The 16,552-nt window shown below is 34.0% G+C and overlaps 1 protein-coding gene across 6 annotated transcripts in view; it reads right to left on the bottom strand.

Moving 5' to 3' along the window:
- LOC148283538 (hormone receptor 4-like) overlaps positions 1 to 16,552 on the bottom strand; it is a 253,896-nt gene that overhangs the window by 36,765 nt on the left and 200,579 nt on the right. For all 6 annotated transcript variants that reach the window (XM_088243664.1, XM_088243668.1, XM_088243666.1 and 3 more), the window contains 2 exons: positions 1,628 to 2,710; positions 379 to 1,001 (listed from right to left, as the gene is read on the bottom strand). In XM_088243664.1, the coding sequence (XP_088099790.1) occupies positions 379 to 1,001; positions 1,628 to 2,710 (1,706 nt within the window). The remainder of the gene's footprint in view (positions 1 to 378; positions 1,002 to 1,627; positions 2,711 to 16,552) is intronic.

Below are 16,552 nucleotides of genomic sequence, written 5' to 3'. Positions count from 1 at the left end.
ATATTGTGTCCTAATCGTTTTTAGGAACATATATGTCTTCCGCCATGTCTACGATTTTAGGGAGTAGGGAGTAGGGAATGATTGATCGGACTAGTTTTGTCGATCAATGCTTTTTAGGGTTTTTAGAATTTATTGGATCTCATTGCTGTGTTCATAAAAAGGAATAATGTTCGTCATTTGACACCTGAACTGCCGTGAACATCTAAGAGCTCACTGGTAGATTCGTTTTGTAATTATTTGAATTTCTGCCCCTTTTATTGCTGCTATGTGATTATTATTTTATGTGATTCGCAATTTTTACGACCATTTTTTGTGCACTTGTAAGAACATGGTCAAGGAATACAACAATAAATAAAATGGATCAAAACAAAAACATACCTCTTGCGCTAGCTCCGTTTCTTGATCCTGATGCTGCATGTGTAGTGGAGCGGCATTCCTCCCGTGCATGGCCTGGTAGGCCGCCGTCGTCAGCACCGAGATCTCGTGCCACTTATCCATCAACAGCTTCGAGTGGATCTTCAGCGGTATCTCTAAGATGAACGGCAGCTTCTTCGTCCACGCCACCATCTTGTGCACTATCGAGTCACCTATCTTGCACAGTTTGTCGCCGATCTCCGACTTGTCTTCCAATAAATCCGGTAAATGCTGTACCGTCGCTATGTCTTCCATAGCGTCGCAGTCTATTAAAGCCTGGATCATTTGCGCCGCTCGCTCCGCGGGTAATGACCTCTCTCTCTCCCACTCTCTCTCTCTGCTCGACGAGGAACTGACGGCGGAGTCCAGCCTGTGTCTCAGGTGTACTATCTCACTAGGGTTGGTTAAGGCAGTCTTTAGGATAGTTCCGTTGGCCAGCGGCTCGGGACGAGGCGGGGCAGGGATGGACGAGGAGTTTCCGACCACCCCCTTCTGGCTGGACTTCTTGTGCTTTTTGTACTTGACTTTGTAAAGGTTGTAGACGGCGCCGCTGTTGCGACCTCCGGGCATTCTGTCCTCGCGAACGGCTGTGGAGAAATAATTAAACAAATAAGTTCATTCAATCTTGATATAAGACAGCAATATTTAAGTACTTCTGAAAGCAGAGGCGAGAGATACACACCCATCAGTTTCTTGTCATTGTAAGACTCGGATTTCCAATGGCGATATGATTGCCCGACAAATAGTTAGATTTTCTTTAGCACAGAGACAATACTCCTGCACAAATAATAAAATAAATAAATATATACATATGTTAAGACAAGAACTATACGATATAATGCCAGAACCGTGAAAATATTGTAAGAGCCACAAGCTAAAGAAGTTACTGACTGCTTTACTTAGTGAAATTGGTCGCGTAGAGCCTGAAAGGTTGATGATAGATGGCTGACACATATTCTTTTATGTAGTTTAATTTCGGAAATCTTTATTTACACTTTTTTCTAAAAATTTTGTCTTCAAATTGCTTTTTCTTCGTTTGTTTTGATTATTATTTTTATATTTTGACTATCTTAGAACGGGGTTATTTATCTTAGTTAGACAGTCAAAGCCACTTTATATTATTAATATTTAATTTTATGAGCAAATTGAAAAATAAATTATAAATAACGCAAAACAAACGCACATCGATGCAGAGAAAAAAATAAATATTTACCTTGCAAAACCATTCCTTGCTCGATGCACTTTTTGAACCGGCAGTATTGACACCGGTTTCTCTGGGCTTTGGTGATTTCACATACTCCGTCAGCGACACAGGTATACACTCTTCTGTTTTGCACTGTTCTCTTGAAGAATCCTTTGCATCCTTCGCAGGTTATAATCCCATAGTGCAGGCCGGTTGCCTTGTCTTCGCAAATCATGCAGATCATGGGTTGCTCTTCTTCGTCGGGAGGTGCTTGCGGTTCGGGAGGAGCGTACACGAGGGCTTTCATGGTAGGAGCGAGACCGCCGAACTGCGCCGAGGCCCCGCTGGCGTTGGCCGCACTGAGGTTCAACGCGTGGAGCTGTTGCGCCGGAGGTAGTTGAGAAAGATCTCCAGCCCACAATCTCTCCATATTGAGAGGTCCGTGAGATGTCCCGCCGAGACCTAGTAATAAATGCGCCGCGGATTCGTCATTGACTTGAGGCTGAAGGGGTCTAGGACTTCGGGACGGACCGCATGAAGGTATGGTGTCACTCTGCGGCGGTGTCTGCGGCGGAGGCGCCGGCGACCAAAACATGGTTCTGACGCCGCCGGATTCACCCATGATGACGGTGGGCGTAGTTCGCGGACCTCTCTGTTCGTGGACGATCGCCCCCGGCGGGAAGTTTCCTCCGATGAGCTCCGGCTTGACTCCGTTGATCCTGTTGGCCTGCACCCACAGGTGGTGCTGGTGAGGGGAGATGGGCGGTAGGATTTGCGTCATTTGCGGGATTTGGGCTTGCTGCGGCGGGGGGGCGCGGGGTCGGGGAGCGGGGCTGAGCCGCGAGCAGACGGGGTTCTGCTGGACGCTCTGGGAGTTGAACGACTCTCTCTTGATGCCCGGGCAGCCTTCCGTCTTGATGACGGAGCAGGAGGCGATGGAGCGGATGACGCCCGGGTTGGCGGGGCAAGGGTGCTGGGGGGGGCCGGGGCCGGGGGGCGCGGGCGGGGCCGCCTCAGGAGAGCCCCGCCCCGGGGGGCCCTCCCCCGCCATACGGGGCGGAGACGGCGGCACTGGATCCGGGGAGGACGTGCTGGTGTCCGCCACCGATTCCCCTGCAACAATAGATATAACACATTAATAAATCGCTCCTTGTATTTATAGATGGCACAAATTACGTTCAAATTCATTTTATTGGACTAAACAAACATTACAAATAAAACAAAATATTTAAGGCGTTAAATCAGGACTACTTATTAGGCCGGGAGCCCTCGAGCGATGGTTTAATATTATGGAGGCATAACACTCTCCAATGACAAGAATATTCTCTTCTTAAACATAGTTTCACACACTTTTTTAACACACACTAAACCTCTAAAATTCAATCATCATAAAAAAATACATTCCGTCCTTTTTTAATTCACTCCTAACAATTTGCGAGAAAATAAAGCATTCATATTTTCCTAATTTTGATAAACTATTAGGATAAATCATATAAATAATAGTCAAAACGTATTTTATCCAGTTTGCTAAGATTTTCTCGACCGCTCGGACGTAAAAACAAAACGGGCTGTGCGCTCTAAAATCGGATATCTGGCAACCTACATACTTTGCAAATCAATACAGTTACATATTTTATTTAATTTTTTTATTTTATTTTATTTAGAAAACATACAGTCATACAAAATCAGTATTAAAAACAACAATTTTTTAACATAAAAAGACCAATTAAGTTTTCATAAATTAAAAAGATATAAACATTAAATGTGACAAAAAATAAAAAATAAATAAGAATTTTAAGTGAAAAAAAGATAATTGTTGACATTTGCGTTTTCCATGGAGGTAATAAATTAAAATAAATAAAAATACCGAATGTACACTCCGAACCATCCACGCACACACATGAACGCACATATAAAACATACACAAACATATACATTACATGCGGCACATATGCATAGCATAAACCACTCAAGATGTACATTCAGCAACTATCCCAAAAAATCGACCCCATGAAGAAATTTTCTGTACAAATGCAACGTGCAGTTAAAAATGTCTACATCAATACTGAGTCCGTTATATGTAGCTCAATCACAAATAACTATCGACGTGCTAATAAGCGACATGATGACAATTTCTCACTATGATTGTTTATGGTTTCGCGACCACAATGGAACAACAAGATTAACATATGAAGAATGACTAGACAGGTGCCACCGTTTTGAAGCAACAATTCACGGACAGTGTATACTTGTAATACCGTATTAAACAGACTTCATGAACTCGGCAATAGTTATTCCCACGTATCCGATATATTTAGTGTAGGGTATTGTTTCTATAAAAGAAACCTTTTGAACTTTTTTAAAGATGGTGAATGGTTATTATATTTATTTATTCATGCATTTCATAATATACAGAGTTTATTGTTCACTTTGCCCAGCTGTATAAAACATTACTTATGATTTTCTTGTTGTATTACTGTAGAATGTTTTATTATTTAAACTTTTTACTGAATATGCTGTATAATTTTTAGGTTAATTTTATAAATGTAAATCTCGTATAATTTTTAGGTTAATTTTTTTTATATAAATCTTGGGTATAAGGAAATTTAAGTTTAAAAATATATATATATATATATATATATATATATTAAGCCAAATATGTAGTATTATAAATGTTTGTAAAAGGCAGATTTGCCGTTTATGTTAATAAAATAAAATAAATAAATAAATATGCTGATAGAACAAAAAACAGGATATATTTGCAGTATTTCATTTATATATATACATATATTTTTTTAAAGAAGATGTTAAATTATATTGTATTGTTCATTGTGATCGTTCAAATGTTTATGGATCTGTTTTTTACGATACGCTTCTCCTATTTGGTCTGCATTCTACAGGACTCATATTGACCATATCGAGTCTGTCCAACACCGTTTTCTAAGAAAAGTGGCATGGTTGCTCGGATTACAAAGGGGTAATTATTCCTATTTTGAAATAGAGCAATCTCTTAATCTGTCTTCATTGGAGAGACGTAGAACTGAGATGGACCTTATATGCATTTTCAAAATACTTAATGCTTTAAGTAATGTCCCATCTCTGTTGCGATCAATTTCTTTTCATGTTCCCAACCGTGTCACCAGAAGTCAAAATCTGCTATTTATAAAATCTTCTAAGAGCAACTTTGATTTTTATGCCCCAATGTCCAGAATCTGTAGATTAGTCAATTCATCACACGACTTGGAATTCTTTGGGATAGATCTTCCGGCTTTTCGTAGATCTCTTCGCGACTAAACAGTGTGGGATGAAGTTGGATTGGCATGGTTTAGCTCGAAGTCTTAGGTCTTTCGTTTTTATGAATACACTGTATACAATTACTGTTTTGCTCTTGTTTGTCTTTGCCGAATAGTTTTATGTTCTTTTTGTTTAGTTTCTTGCATTTATGTTTCTTCATGTAACTGTTGTAATTGGCTTAGGCCGTATATATAATAAATAAATATACTACTACTACTACTACTACTACTACTACCATCACGCCATTTACCCGTAGGGGTAGGCAGAGAGAATGGACCGCCACACACGTCTATCCTGGCATACAATCCTAGCCTCTTCCACATTCATACATACATCTTGTCATACATGCCCTTCGGTTCTGTCTGCTTTTGACATGACCAGACATAAGATTTTGGTTTATCTGATCGTGCCACGTCTTCCTCGGTCGTCCTCGTCTCACGTTGCCGTTCATTTTCACCATATATACTACCATTCTTTCGTCGTCCATTCGTTCAATGTGACCAAACCATCTCAGAGACCCTTTCTTAATCTTATCAATTATACTTGACTCAGATTTACACTCTCGCCTGATTTCATCATTCGTAACCCTGTCATACATTGATTCCCCACACATTCGTCTAAGAGATCGCATTTCAACCGCGTTCACTCGGCTTTCATCCTTCCTCTGCCAGTTCCATACATACATAAGTGTTGGCAATAAAATTTAAAGAAAAATATATATATTATTATTAAAGTCTTAACTTAGTAAAAGACAAATAAACGAATAAACGCTAAGTCCTGTCCTGACAACGCCGTATTACACAAGACACAACACACAACTGCGTTACAAGGACACTGCGTTATTACGAATTACAATATCCTGCAACGATGACGCAGTTCATGGATTCCAATACGCGTGAATCACTATCACAGCATATCCGACTACACATTGTGCTTCCGTCTAGCTCACATTCGTGGCAAGAGGCGAGAGAGCGATATTAAATCATGCACATTGATACTAGTGCGATTAATCGATTGGCAATCATAATTTATCAGCGCTGTTTGATCCTTTTAAAAATATGTTTTTGACCCGCTCTGACGTAACACCAGTTGTTGACGATCTAAACGAGCCTAATCTAATGACGTAGGTGTAATTTAAATAGCCACGTTACATGCGCGTAGTAGATGACATTTCTATTCGTGGGTAATTGCCTTCATAGTCTAATGGACACTTGTCGTGATCAGGGGCCTTATGCTAGACTCATTTTAAAAATTAAATTAAAAACCATATTATACATAATTTTATATAATATTTCCAAGGAGTTTTTTTTTAAAACTCATTTAGAGACATGCAGATAACAATATTGATTAAAAGACGTTTTATATTTTAAACTATCACCTTATTTACAAAAGCAGAATAAAATTTATGATACACTACAAATTAAAAGGGTGTAAAAAATATTTAAAAATAACAAAATAAACATAATACTAGGTATGGAAATAAATTCAAAATGATATATACATTATACAATCTGGGAAAGAAAAATAAAAAAATATAAAAAGTTTAAAAATTACATGTATGTATATATACAAACGGAACTAGTACGAGAGTGTAAATGTTAAAAATTACAAGAATAAAAAAGTTTTTTTTAATTAACAAAATGCGCACCCAATACAGGTTGAAAAAATATGAAAAACGTATTAAAATTACGTATACATAATACAAGCTAAAAAAGTATAAAAAAACACAAATAACATTTTAATAGTATTAAAAATGACATATACAAGCAAAAAAAAAAAACTTAAGAATCGTATGCGACTTCCGTAATTCGACGAGCGACAGCATCCTTGAACCACCCATACGAATGCAGTCGATCAAAAACCAATCGACTTTATCTCGAGTGCCCCAAAGCGCTCGACACTGACAATCGAATGCGACATCGCAACTTCAGCTGTCAAATTTCTTTCCTGTAAAACGCTCGGCATTCATGTTTGAATATCGAGTAGGTATTTTGGTTGTATTTTAACTTAAAATTTACAACACTGATTAATGTTATGATGATGACGTATCAACAAATGTGCAACAAATATAACTGTGCTTATTTTTAATCCACTATCAAATGATGTTTCACTTGAAACATGATTTTAAAATTATTTTATCGCTTGTCAATGTCTAAATACGCATTTGAGATATATATTGTACAATATGTTTTTAAAATCCATTAAATAAATATGAAATATTTCTAATAACATGTAGAGGTGTGTTACGAGTATGTCAAAGGCAAATAATAATTATCAGTGTTGCAGTGTCTCAGTAAAACATTTTCTTTTATTTTTTACATTATTATGTAAACAATAAAATAACATATCCATACACAAAATATTCAACGGAAGAAGTCTGACAACAAACAAAAAAGGTTTACGTGTGGCAGGAGACCAGGAGAGACAATATTTGAGTATGTCTAAATGCTTGCAGACTGGCTGGATTTCCTCCCTAGGGAGTTATTCATGTTTAAATTTATTTCAACAGAGAGGGAAAACATTTTTAGAAGGGAATATGGAAGTTTAGACATTTACAGGGCTTATGACCTGTCATTAGCTGGTTTAAGTGGCCACCCACGTGATAAAGGTTTCAGCTCTTTTATTTCACAAAAGTGAACAGATGGAAGAGTTGAGGAAATGTTAATAGGAAATTCAAACACGGGCAGAATGGTGAATGTTACACAGTGTGTAAAGTGGCCACTTAAACCAGCCAATGACAGGTCATTAGCCCTGTAAATGCCTAGACTTCCATATCCTCTCAATATTATGTATCTTTTTTGGGTGATGCCGTGTATGTTGGATTTGATCTGAAGTTTCGGCTACCATTGCAGGAGCCATTTTCAGGGAAAACTGTGTTTTCCCACAGTTTTCCCTGAAGATGGCTCCTGCAATGGTAGCCGAAACGTCGGATCAAATCCAACATACACGGTATCACCCAAAAAAGATACATAATATTGATAACAGTGACCGTGAAAACCTTCGCACCTATTCCATATCCTCTTCTCAAAAATCTTTTCCCTCTGTTGAAATAAATTTAAAGACCAGGAGAGCCATAGATAAATACGGACTTGTTAGTGTTGCCACTTTGTCATTTGTCTTTGTAATTAAGTTGTCGGAGGGTTTTCAAGAATAGCATTATGATAAAGCAATCGAGAGTGGAGGCATATAAAAAATAAAAAAAAATATAAAAAAAGCAATCGAGATGCCCGATCGACTATTGTCGAGTGGGTGACAAAATGTCACATCTTTCTAGCATAAGGCTCCTGACGTGACGTGTGGGTAGTGAGAAAATGCTTTAATTTCGCTGCAAAAATGAAACACATGTACCGATCGTTTCATTCGAAAATACTATCAGATTTTTCCACTTTAAAACGCGATTCTCTCATAATCACGCCATTAACAATAAAATAAAATGAAAAACAATAATTTTCTAAGGTATCTCTGATAAAAGAGACATGTATTGAAAAGTTTAATATAACTAAAATATAATTACTGTTAGACCTGTGGATTACGCCTCTTAAAATTTAGACTATGCTTAGGTACATTAGTTCTTGTATAAAGAAAAAGTATTAAAGTTAATTTTGTTAAAATAATTTTAATTTAATTTTTTTTAAAAAGCTGGAAAATTGTTTTCAGGCGTTGCCTAGTACGTGAAATAATTCAGTCAAATGAATCTCTTCACAACAATAAAGGTTTCAGCTCTTTAACTTCACTAAAATCAACAAATTTAAGAATTTAAGAAATGTGGATGTTCAAACATAGGCAAATGGTGAATGTTACACAGTGTGTAAAGTGGCCACTTAAACCAGCCATTGACCGGTCATAAGCCCTGTAAATGCCTAGACTTCCATATTCCCTTCTTTAAGGTATTCTCATTCCCTGTTGTAATTTGTTAAAATACAAGCATTTTAAGTTACAAATATTTTGTATTATTTTTTCGGTTAAATTGTTTTATTTATTTTAATCAAATAAACGTCACTTAGTGCCATTTACTTATCTTTTAAAAATAAATTAATACTAACAGTATCACCCAAAAAAGAAACATATTCAGTATTATTTTTTTTATAAACAATTTAAGGCCAAAATTTTGGTGAAAAATCGATTTTTTTTGAGAAGCCTCCATTTTATCAAAAAAATATTTTGCTTATTTTTTCGGTTAATTACAAGATTATACATTATTTAAAGAAATCCGTTTGGTTTTTTTATTTTAGATGATCCAGCTCAGAGATATCGTGAACACCGCAAGGCGCCTTTATTGAGAGAAGCTAATGGAGATCAGCTATAGCAGCTTTCAAAATTATTATTTCAACAAATAAATAATGTTGAAATATGGTTAAAGTTACCATTACATGTGTACAAATTTTTACATCAATAAATTTAAAAGTTTTTTATTACGCATTTTTTAGGCCTCCTGACTGTATCTTAAATAAATATATTAATAATTTAAATAGGGTCAAAGCACCAGTAAATGACCATTAGTTAAAAAAAGACAATATAATAAGAATTGCTACATGTGTCCAGTCAGAAAACTTTTAACACTAGAAACTATGACAAAAGCAGTAGGCGGACACACCTTTTGGTAAGAAACAAATCTATCAGTTTTGAACTGTGAGTTGTCAAAAGGTAATAGTGCGTCTTCCCGTTATTGTTCTGAGATTGATAGTGTTTTTATAAGCAAAGGTGTGGTAAGTGTTTTATTTGATGCTATTTCTCATGCAATTATTTTAATATATCTATATTCTAATGTGTTAGGGTGTTTTGTAATGTTATGATGTAACTAAATATGAGTTTTATTTTTACTGGGGTAGTAGTGTTCATTCACTGGTGATTCTGCTATTTTTTTAGAGTAATATTAATTATAATTGTAATACTCGTATTTCAATAAAAAAATAAAAGTACTTGGAAAAATTAATCTGTTTTTTATTTTTTTCATTTATTTTGTACGCTTATATAATGAAATCTATACCTTTAATGTGGATTTCACTACAAGCTGAACCTTAAACGGTTATTCATTGGTGCTTTGACCCTACTACTAAAAATAATGTATCTATTATTATTATCTTATTTTATTTTTTTATGAACTTAAAAAATCTCATTAATATTATTATAAATATAGGAATTCGATATATTAGATATAAGGCAATTGAATTGTTCAATGATCTCCCACAAACCATCATTAACATGAAAAATCTTCAAATGAAAAAAAAAGAACTGAAGAAATATCTTCTAAATACTTTATAGTGCCTGTTTATAAATAAATCTGTAATATACAAATAAAATAAATGTAATTTAAACCTGTCATAAAATAAAAATGTTTCCCACCGAAAAGTCTTTAGACTTAGTGGGTAACAAATTCTTTTATGTATTTTTTAATTATAAAATAAACGCCGCTCTGCAGCACTGAAACTGAATACATCTAGAATGATTATGTTTGAGAAAGCAAATTGTTCTACCAAATCCCAAAAGGAACACTCCCACACTACCAGAAGTCAAACTAAAGGATGGGTCATGGGGTCTACAACAAACTCTGAATTCGGGCAAAGAAATTTCAGGTTTCTAGGCCCCAAAATTTTCAATATGTTACCCAAACATTGCAAAACCATGACTCGGATTCAATTAAATAAATTTGTAAAAAATTGGTTACTGGGTTTAGGAAGAGAAAAATCGGAAAATTTACTCAAACATATTCTTAAATAATATATGGTATAAATTAATATTGTATAACTGTATAATAAATAACCTATAAGGTAGTAATGTTATTGTTTATTTAGCATAAAAATGTCTGCCTTAAAACGGGTTGTACCTAGTTAGGCAGACTAGACATGATCCAGATAAATCTATTACCTAAGTGTGTATGTAGTAGATAAAGAAATTGCTATTTTTTGTTAATAAACCATGATTATGATTATTATTATTGAATTTATTTCAAGAAAACTTCTTAGAAATATTAAATTGGAAAAAAAAAATTGTCTAGGTAAAAATTGTAAATTTGTATAAGCACCTAGATAAAAAATACATTATTTTTATATTCAACCGTTTAAAACATAAATATACATAAAACTAAAATTTGGAGGTCTCTGTCACTATGCAGAGAGGTCAGACAACAGACAGAGCCAGGGTCAAGATATAAAATCTGCCTCGATTCAATGTTAAATCAATAAAGTATGGGCGATTTTAACAAATACACAGACGGATATCTAAACAAAAACTAAAAAAATCCTCTTGATAAATAAACGCATATTTTCTTTTAAAAAATCAATAAAAAACATATTTAAAATTGTAAAATCAATATGGGATTGCCCAGAACTGTTTTCTCTCATCAACTTCAGGGTGCCTGGAAGAATGACAAGACAGGTACCACCGTTTTATAGCAACAATACACGGACAGTGTATACTTGTAATGCTGTATTAAATAGACTCCAGGAACTGGGCAATAGTTATTCCCACGTATTTATTTATTTATTTACGGTTCCATGAATTTGTTTACATAATTACAATAAAACAAGTGAAAAAAAAATGCAACAAAAAATTGCATAGTATTAAAAAGTACAAAAACATAAAAAAATACAAACAATATTAACAGTATTTATAAAAAAAAAGAATAAAAATTACATCTGTAACAGACATAAATATTTACCTAGATAAAAAAAGTACAATTCATCAAAAATGTATACTTAATATGCTCCCATTAAATATAAAAATCAAAAAAACTTATCTGGCTCAAGAGAAAGACGTCTGCTGAGAATCTGGCTTTTAGAACATGGATTTTATATTAAAAAATTTTTGTGTTTTTCTTTTTTATTTGGACAATTTTTTGTTTTCGATGTACATACTTTTCTTTTTTTTTCCATAGTAATAAGAGTTTTCATACGCTTATGAAATTAAGAGATAAGATTTTGTATATATAACTATAAGCACCTGCTGAAGAACTGCATAAAATGCAGTTCTTCATCATGGAGTGAGACTGTAAGAAGTTCAAGAAGAACAAAATAAGTCAGTTACATTTCGTTGATCTTTCACGGTAAGTTAATTAAGGGGGAGTGGCCTGAAAAATGCTGAAATTTGATATTTTGATGGGATATTTAAAGTACTTGCAGAAGTTTTAGCCAAATTATAAAAATACTTCGTCAAAACATGAACTTTTTTCTAGTGCTCAATATCTTTTGTTTTTTTTTTTATTTTTATCTTGCAAATTAGTGAAAAAAATTCTCAAAGATTATGAAATCACTAAAAACAGTCATCTTTCGAATGGGTATTTAACGTATTTGTAAATATGGTACGACCTTATTTTTTAGTTTATCATAATGCTTAAATCTTCTTCGAAGTCTCAATATCTCATTTTTCTTTCAAATAAGTTGTGTTGGGTCATTATATCGGGACTTTAAAATGTCGCACTCAAGTGCCATCTGTTGGTAGATAGTATAATGACGTAATTGTGAAACGGTTCGCGTCCCCGATAAGCAATTATCACAACCGTAAAAATATAATTGGGGCAAGTTGAAAACAGCGATAAGCTCGGGCCGGGGTCAACGCAGTTTATTCACACGACATATTTTACCTTGCTTAACCTACACAACGCATTTGAAAATACATGTAATGTATTTACTGCACTTTACAGATCTGGGCTCGGAGGGGTTAGCAAAATGAGAAATCTCGCCCTCCAGACAATAGCCAGGTTCTTCAAAAACCTGAGGTGGTATTCTGGGTCTCCTCTACTCCCTAGAGAGTGATTGATTTGAAGATTTATTTTATGTGACGACACTTTACTTCATAAAATGGTGCACTAATGATTAAGCGTTAAATGGTGCATAAAACTGTTAACGGAAATAAAACTAATACGATTTGGTCCATTCAACCTAATTAAGTGTTCTGGGTAATGATTAAGGTCGCAATAATGTTCTTAATGAAAATCATCATGTTTGATTTCACGTGTTCATATTTTTTGACGATTAATCATCAGTGTGGCCAGAAAAATCTGTACTTTATGGTACAGATTTTTCTTCGTAGCCTTGATTCTTGTTTTTGGGAGTCTGAAACATTAACCTCCCCCAGTTATCTTCCATATTTAAGTTTCGCATTTTCTCGATTCTCTAAATATGCTTCGTTTAAATATTATATTTCCCATGAATGTTAGCCCACTATAGATAATGAAAGTATGAAGAAAACTAGCGACATCTATTGATGGAAAGGGGCAAGATTGATCAAAATTCTTCCTATCGGATCGGTTTCCAAGCCAGCGAAAGTTACCTTTTATTTCAATTAATTATATTACTTTTTTACGTTAGTGATTTTCCTTGTTTTTTTAAAAGCATGACGCAATTAGTGGGAGGATTTGGAAATCCAGTTCGCAAAAACTAAATACAAATAATTTTATCTAGTCCAAGGTAACATATCGGTACAAGTAAAACATGTTTTGCAATCGACAAATATTCGCTAAAGATGATTTCATCGAGAAATGTAATGAGCAGTTATTTTTTGCACTTGATAATCTAAAATCGCGGAATCCATTCGTGGCAGTGAAGCGCGTAACATTTTTTTATTCGATCACATGTTATTATTCGATTATTTGCACAACATGTAATTATTTGATTATTTGCATGGCATATTATTTTTTAACCTATTGTAAATCTATATTATACTGAAGTATTCAATATTCTTAAATAAGGGAATATGGAAGTCTGGGCATTTATAGGGCTTATGACCTGTCATTGGCTGGTTTAAGTGGCCACTTTACACACTGTGTAACATTCACCATTTCGCATATGTTTTAACATCCATATTTCTTCAATTCTTCCATCTGTTGATTTTAGTGAAGTTAAAGAGCTAAACACACACACTCACCCTGTCCATAAACCTACCCTCACACCCTTATACAATCACACACATATTCACATACCTACCAAAACCACACTCCACTTTTTTACTCACGCATCCTCACACAAAAAAACACTATCTTATTAATATCTAACTGAACTGGATTTTTATAATTGTATTTATGTAGAAAACTGATTTGGCTTTATTTTATGTTTTTTTTTTCTAATGTTGTGTATATTATTTGTATTGCTGTTGTTTTTCTGAATAAACAAAAATTTAAATTAAATTAAAACTTTTATTGTTGTCAAGAGATTCATCTAACTGAATTATTTCACATACTAGGCAACACCTGAAAACCATTTTCCAATTTTTAAACTTCTTCTTGGACCAGTTGGTTTCATTACAAAGGTATTCTCCATCCCTGTTGTAATTTGTTAATCTCAATGACTCCTGAGGGGGTGAAATCCAGTCTTTTGTCGACGAACATTTGGACAAACTCTAATATTGTATTCAATATTCAATTATTCTTTAACATAAATAAAAACTTTGATTTATACTTTATGGACCAGCGGTTCCTTAAAGGTGTTCCGCGAAACCCTGGAGCTCAATCACAAATAACTATCGACGTGCTAATAAGCGACGTGATAACAATTTCTCACCATAATTGTTTATCGTATTCGCGATCACAATGGAACATCCGTGAACACCAAATATTAAATGTCAAAATAATTACGTTTCACGACGTATAATCCTGCTGCGCAATCACATATTTTAATTTTAACCGCTGTTAATATGGAAAATATTTTAAAACTGCAATTTTCATTTATTTATTTATTATGCAATTCATTGCATTTAGCTGGTGGTTGGCAAGTCAAATGTTAAGAAAAACGGTCGCCTAGTAATTGTAATTTAATTTTCACTTTTTTGTTTTAGATACTCTTTACTATTTTGCAAATGCAATATATTGTATTATTTTTTTATAGTAAACGCCGATTTTTCGCCAGTGAACTGTATTTTTTTTACGAGGAAAACAAAAAACAAACCAAAACGCTTGTTGACTTAGAAATTACACACGCGTTGACTTATTTTATTTTATTTGGGAAATCAACAGTTCTACATACATATGTTTAGTAAACAAACAGATATAGTGTATAAACTCAGAACTAATAACAGATTTCCACAAAGTATACAGAGTTAGTAAAAAAAATATATTACATATTAAATAAATACATATAAGTTTATATATATAAAAATGTTATTTTCATGTACTCGCAAATATTTTTCAAGAATCAAAGATTTTTAGAATATTTTTTTAAGAACAGTAAGTTATTGTAAATTGGGCGGGATTAGGACAAGAATGCTTGAAGAGAGGATAAGGAGGGGAAGGGAGATGTACATATTTATTATTATAATGTCTACTAAGTTACATAATGCATTTTTAGTGTAAATTTTGTATTGTACACTGAAAAAGTCCTACGAAAAAAAGCATTTTTAAAATACGATGTTTTACTTATTGGTACATGAAACAGGTAGTACGGTCTACAAATCCTGGCTAGCACTTGTATTGTTATTAAACTAAGTAGTTCTGTACAGTCAACTATTCCTGTCATAATTTTGTAAAGCAGTAGTTGGTCTGCACACATTTTGCGATATTGTAGAGAAGTGATTCCATGGTAGGTGGAGGCGATGAGAGTTGATACATTAGAAATACCGGTTTTGTATTTTAGGTACTTTATAAAATTGTTTTGAATATTTTCTATTCTTGTTATATATATGGCATACTGGGGATTCCATATCTGAGATGCGTATTCCAAATGGCTTCTGACAAACGTATAATATAATGAAATTATGACTGCGATAACTTAAGCATGATCATTAGTATTCATTGTGATCGCTCAAATGCATACTATGTTTTTAAGCACATCGATAGTTATTTGTGATTGAGCTACTGGGGTTCAGTAGAAAGGTCACAGGGGTTTCGAGAGTTAGGGCCTATTATAAGTAAAACGGTAAAAAAATATTCATCGCTTTAAGTAGGTCCAGTAAAGATTATTGATTCAAAGTATATTATTTCGTTTAAAGTCCAACATTACAACATGTAAACAATGAAGGGGTCATGGGTCTTACAAATAACATTTTTGTAAATTCACTTTTTATCGTCGAGATGGGGTTCCGTCAAAAAAGTTAGATCAATTAGAGTTTCATTGCCAAAAAAAAATCGGAACCGCTGTAATAGACCATAATATTTTATTTATTTATACATTTTGTCATATACTAGCGGACCCGACAGACGTTGTCCTGCGCGAACGTTAACTTGCCTGCTATTAGCTTGGAATAATAGTTTTCATTGATAAGTAGGTACCTAGGTACTTGTTTATAGTTGAATTCCAAAACAGAAAATAAATATTTTTTCAAATATGGCATTCTTTTTGCAAACTTCAAAGTCCGGTCGTCTCACCAACAAAGGGGTGTACTTATGTAGGAATACGATTTTTTTAAATGTATTGAATTTAATATTATTTTAGTGTTACTAAAAATCCTGTAAAAAGAAATAAATGGGTAAAAATTATAAGGAATTTAAGGAAATAATCTGATTGATTTCCACAAAAATCGAAAGCGCTTTGTAAACATAAAAAAAAAAATACACCCAAAAAACAATATTTTTCCATTTTTTGCAAATGCATTCTCCTCGAATGCAACCCTGGTAGATCGATGAAAAAAATATTTGTGCTCCGTACTTCTTTTTTATATATTCGATTGAAGATTTCAATATCTACGAACACGTACAGCGCAAAGATCTATATTTCTCTGAAAACCGCACGTAAA

This window comes from Micrasema longulum, unplaced genomic scaffold, assembly GCF_059751315.1.
Source record: "Micrasema longulum isolate JH-2025_06_02 unplaced genomic scaffold, ASM5975131v1 h1tg000224l, whole genome shotgun sequence".
In the NCBI taxonomy this organism is placed as follows: domain Eukaryota; kingdom Metazoa; phylum Arthropoda; class Insecta; order Trichoptera; family Brachycentridae; genus Micrasema; species Micrasema longulum.
The sequence above is the reverse complement of the archived record's forward strand: the minus strand, read 5'-3'. Positions and strand labels throughout refer to the sequence as shown.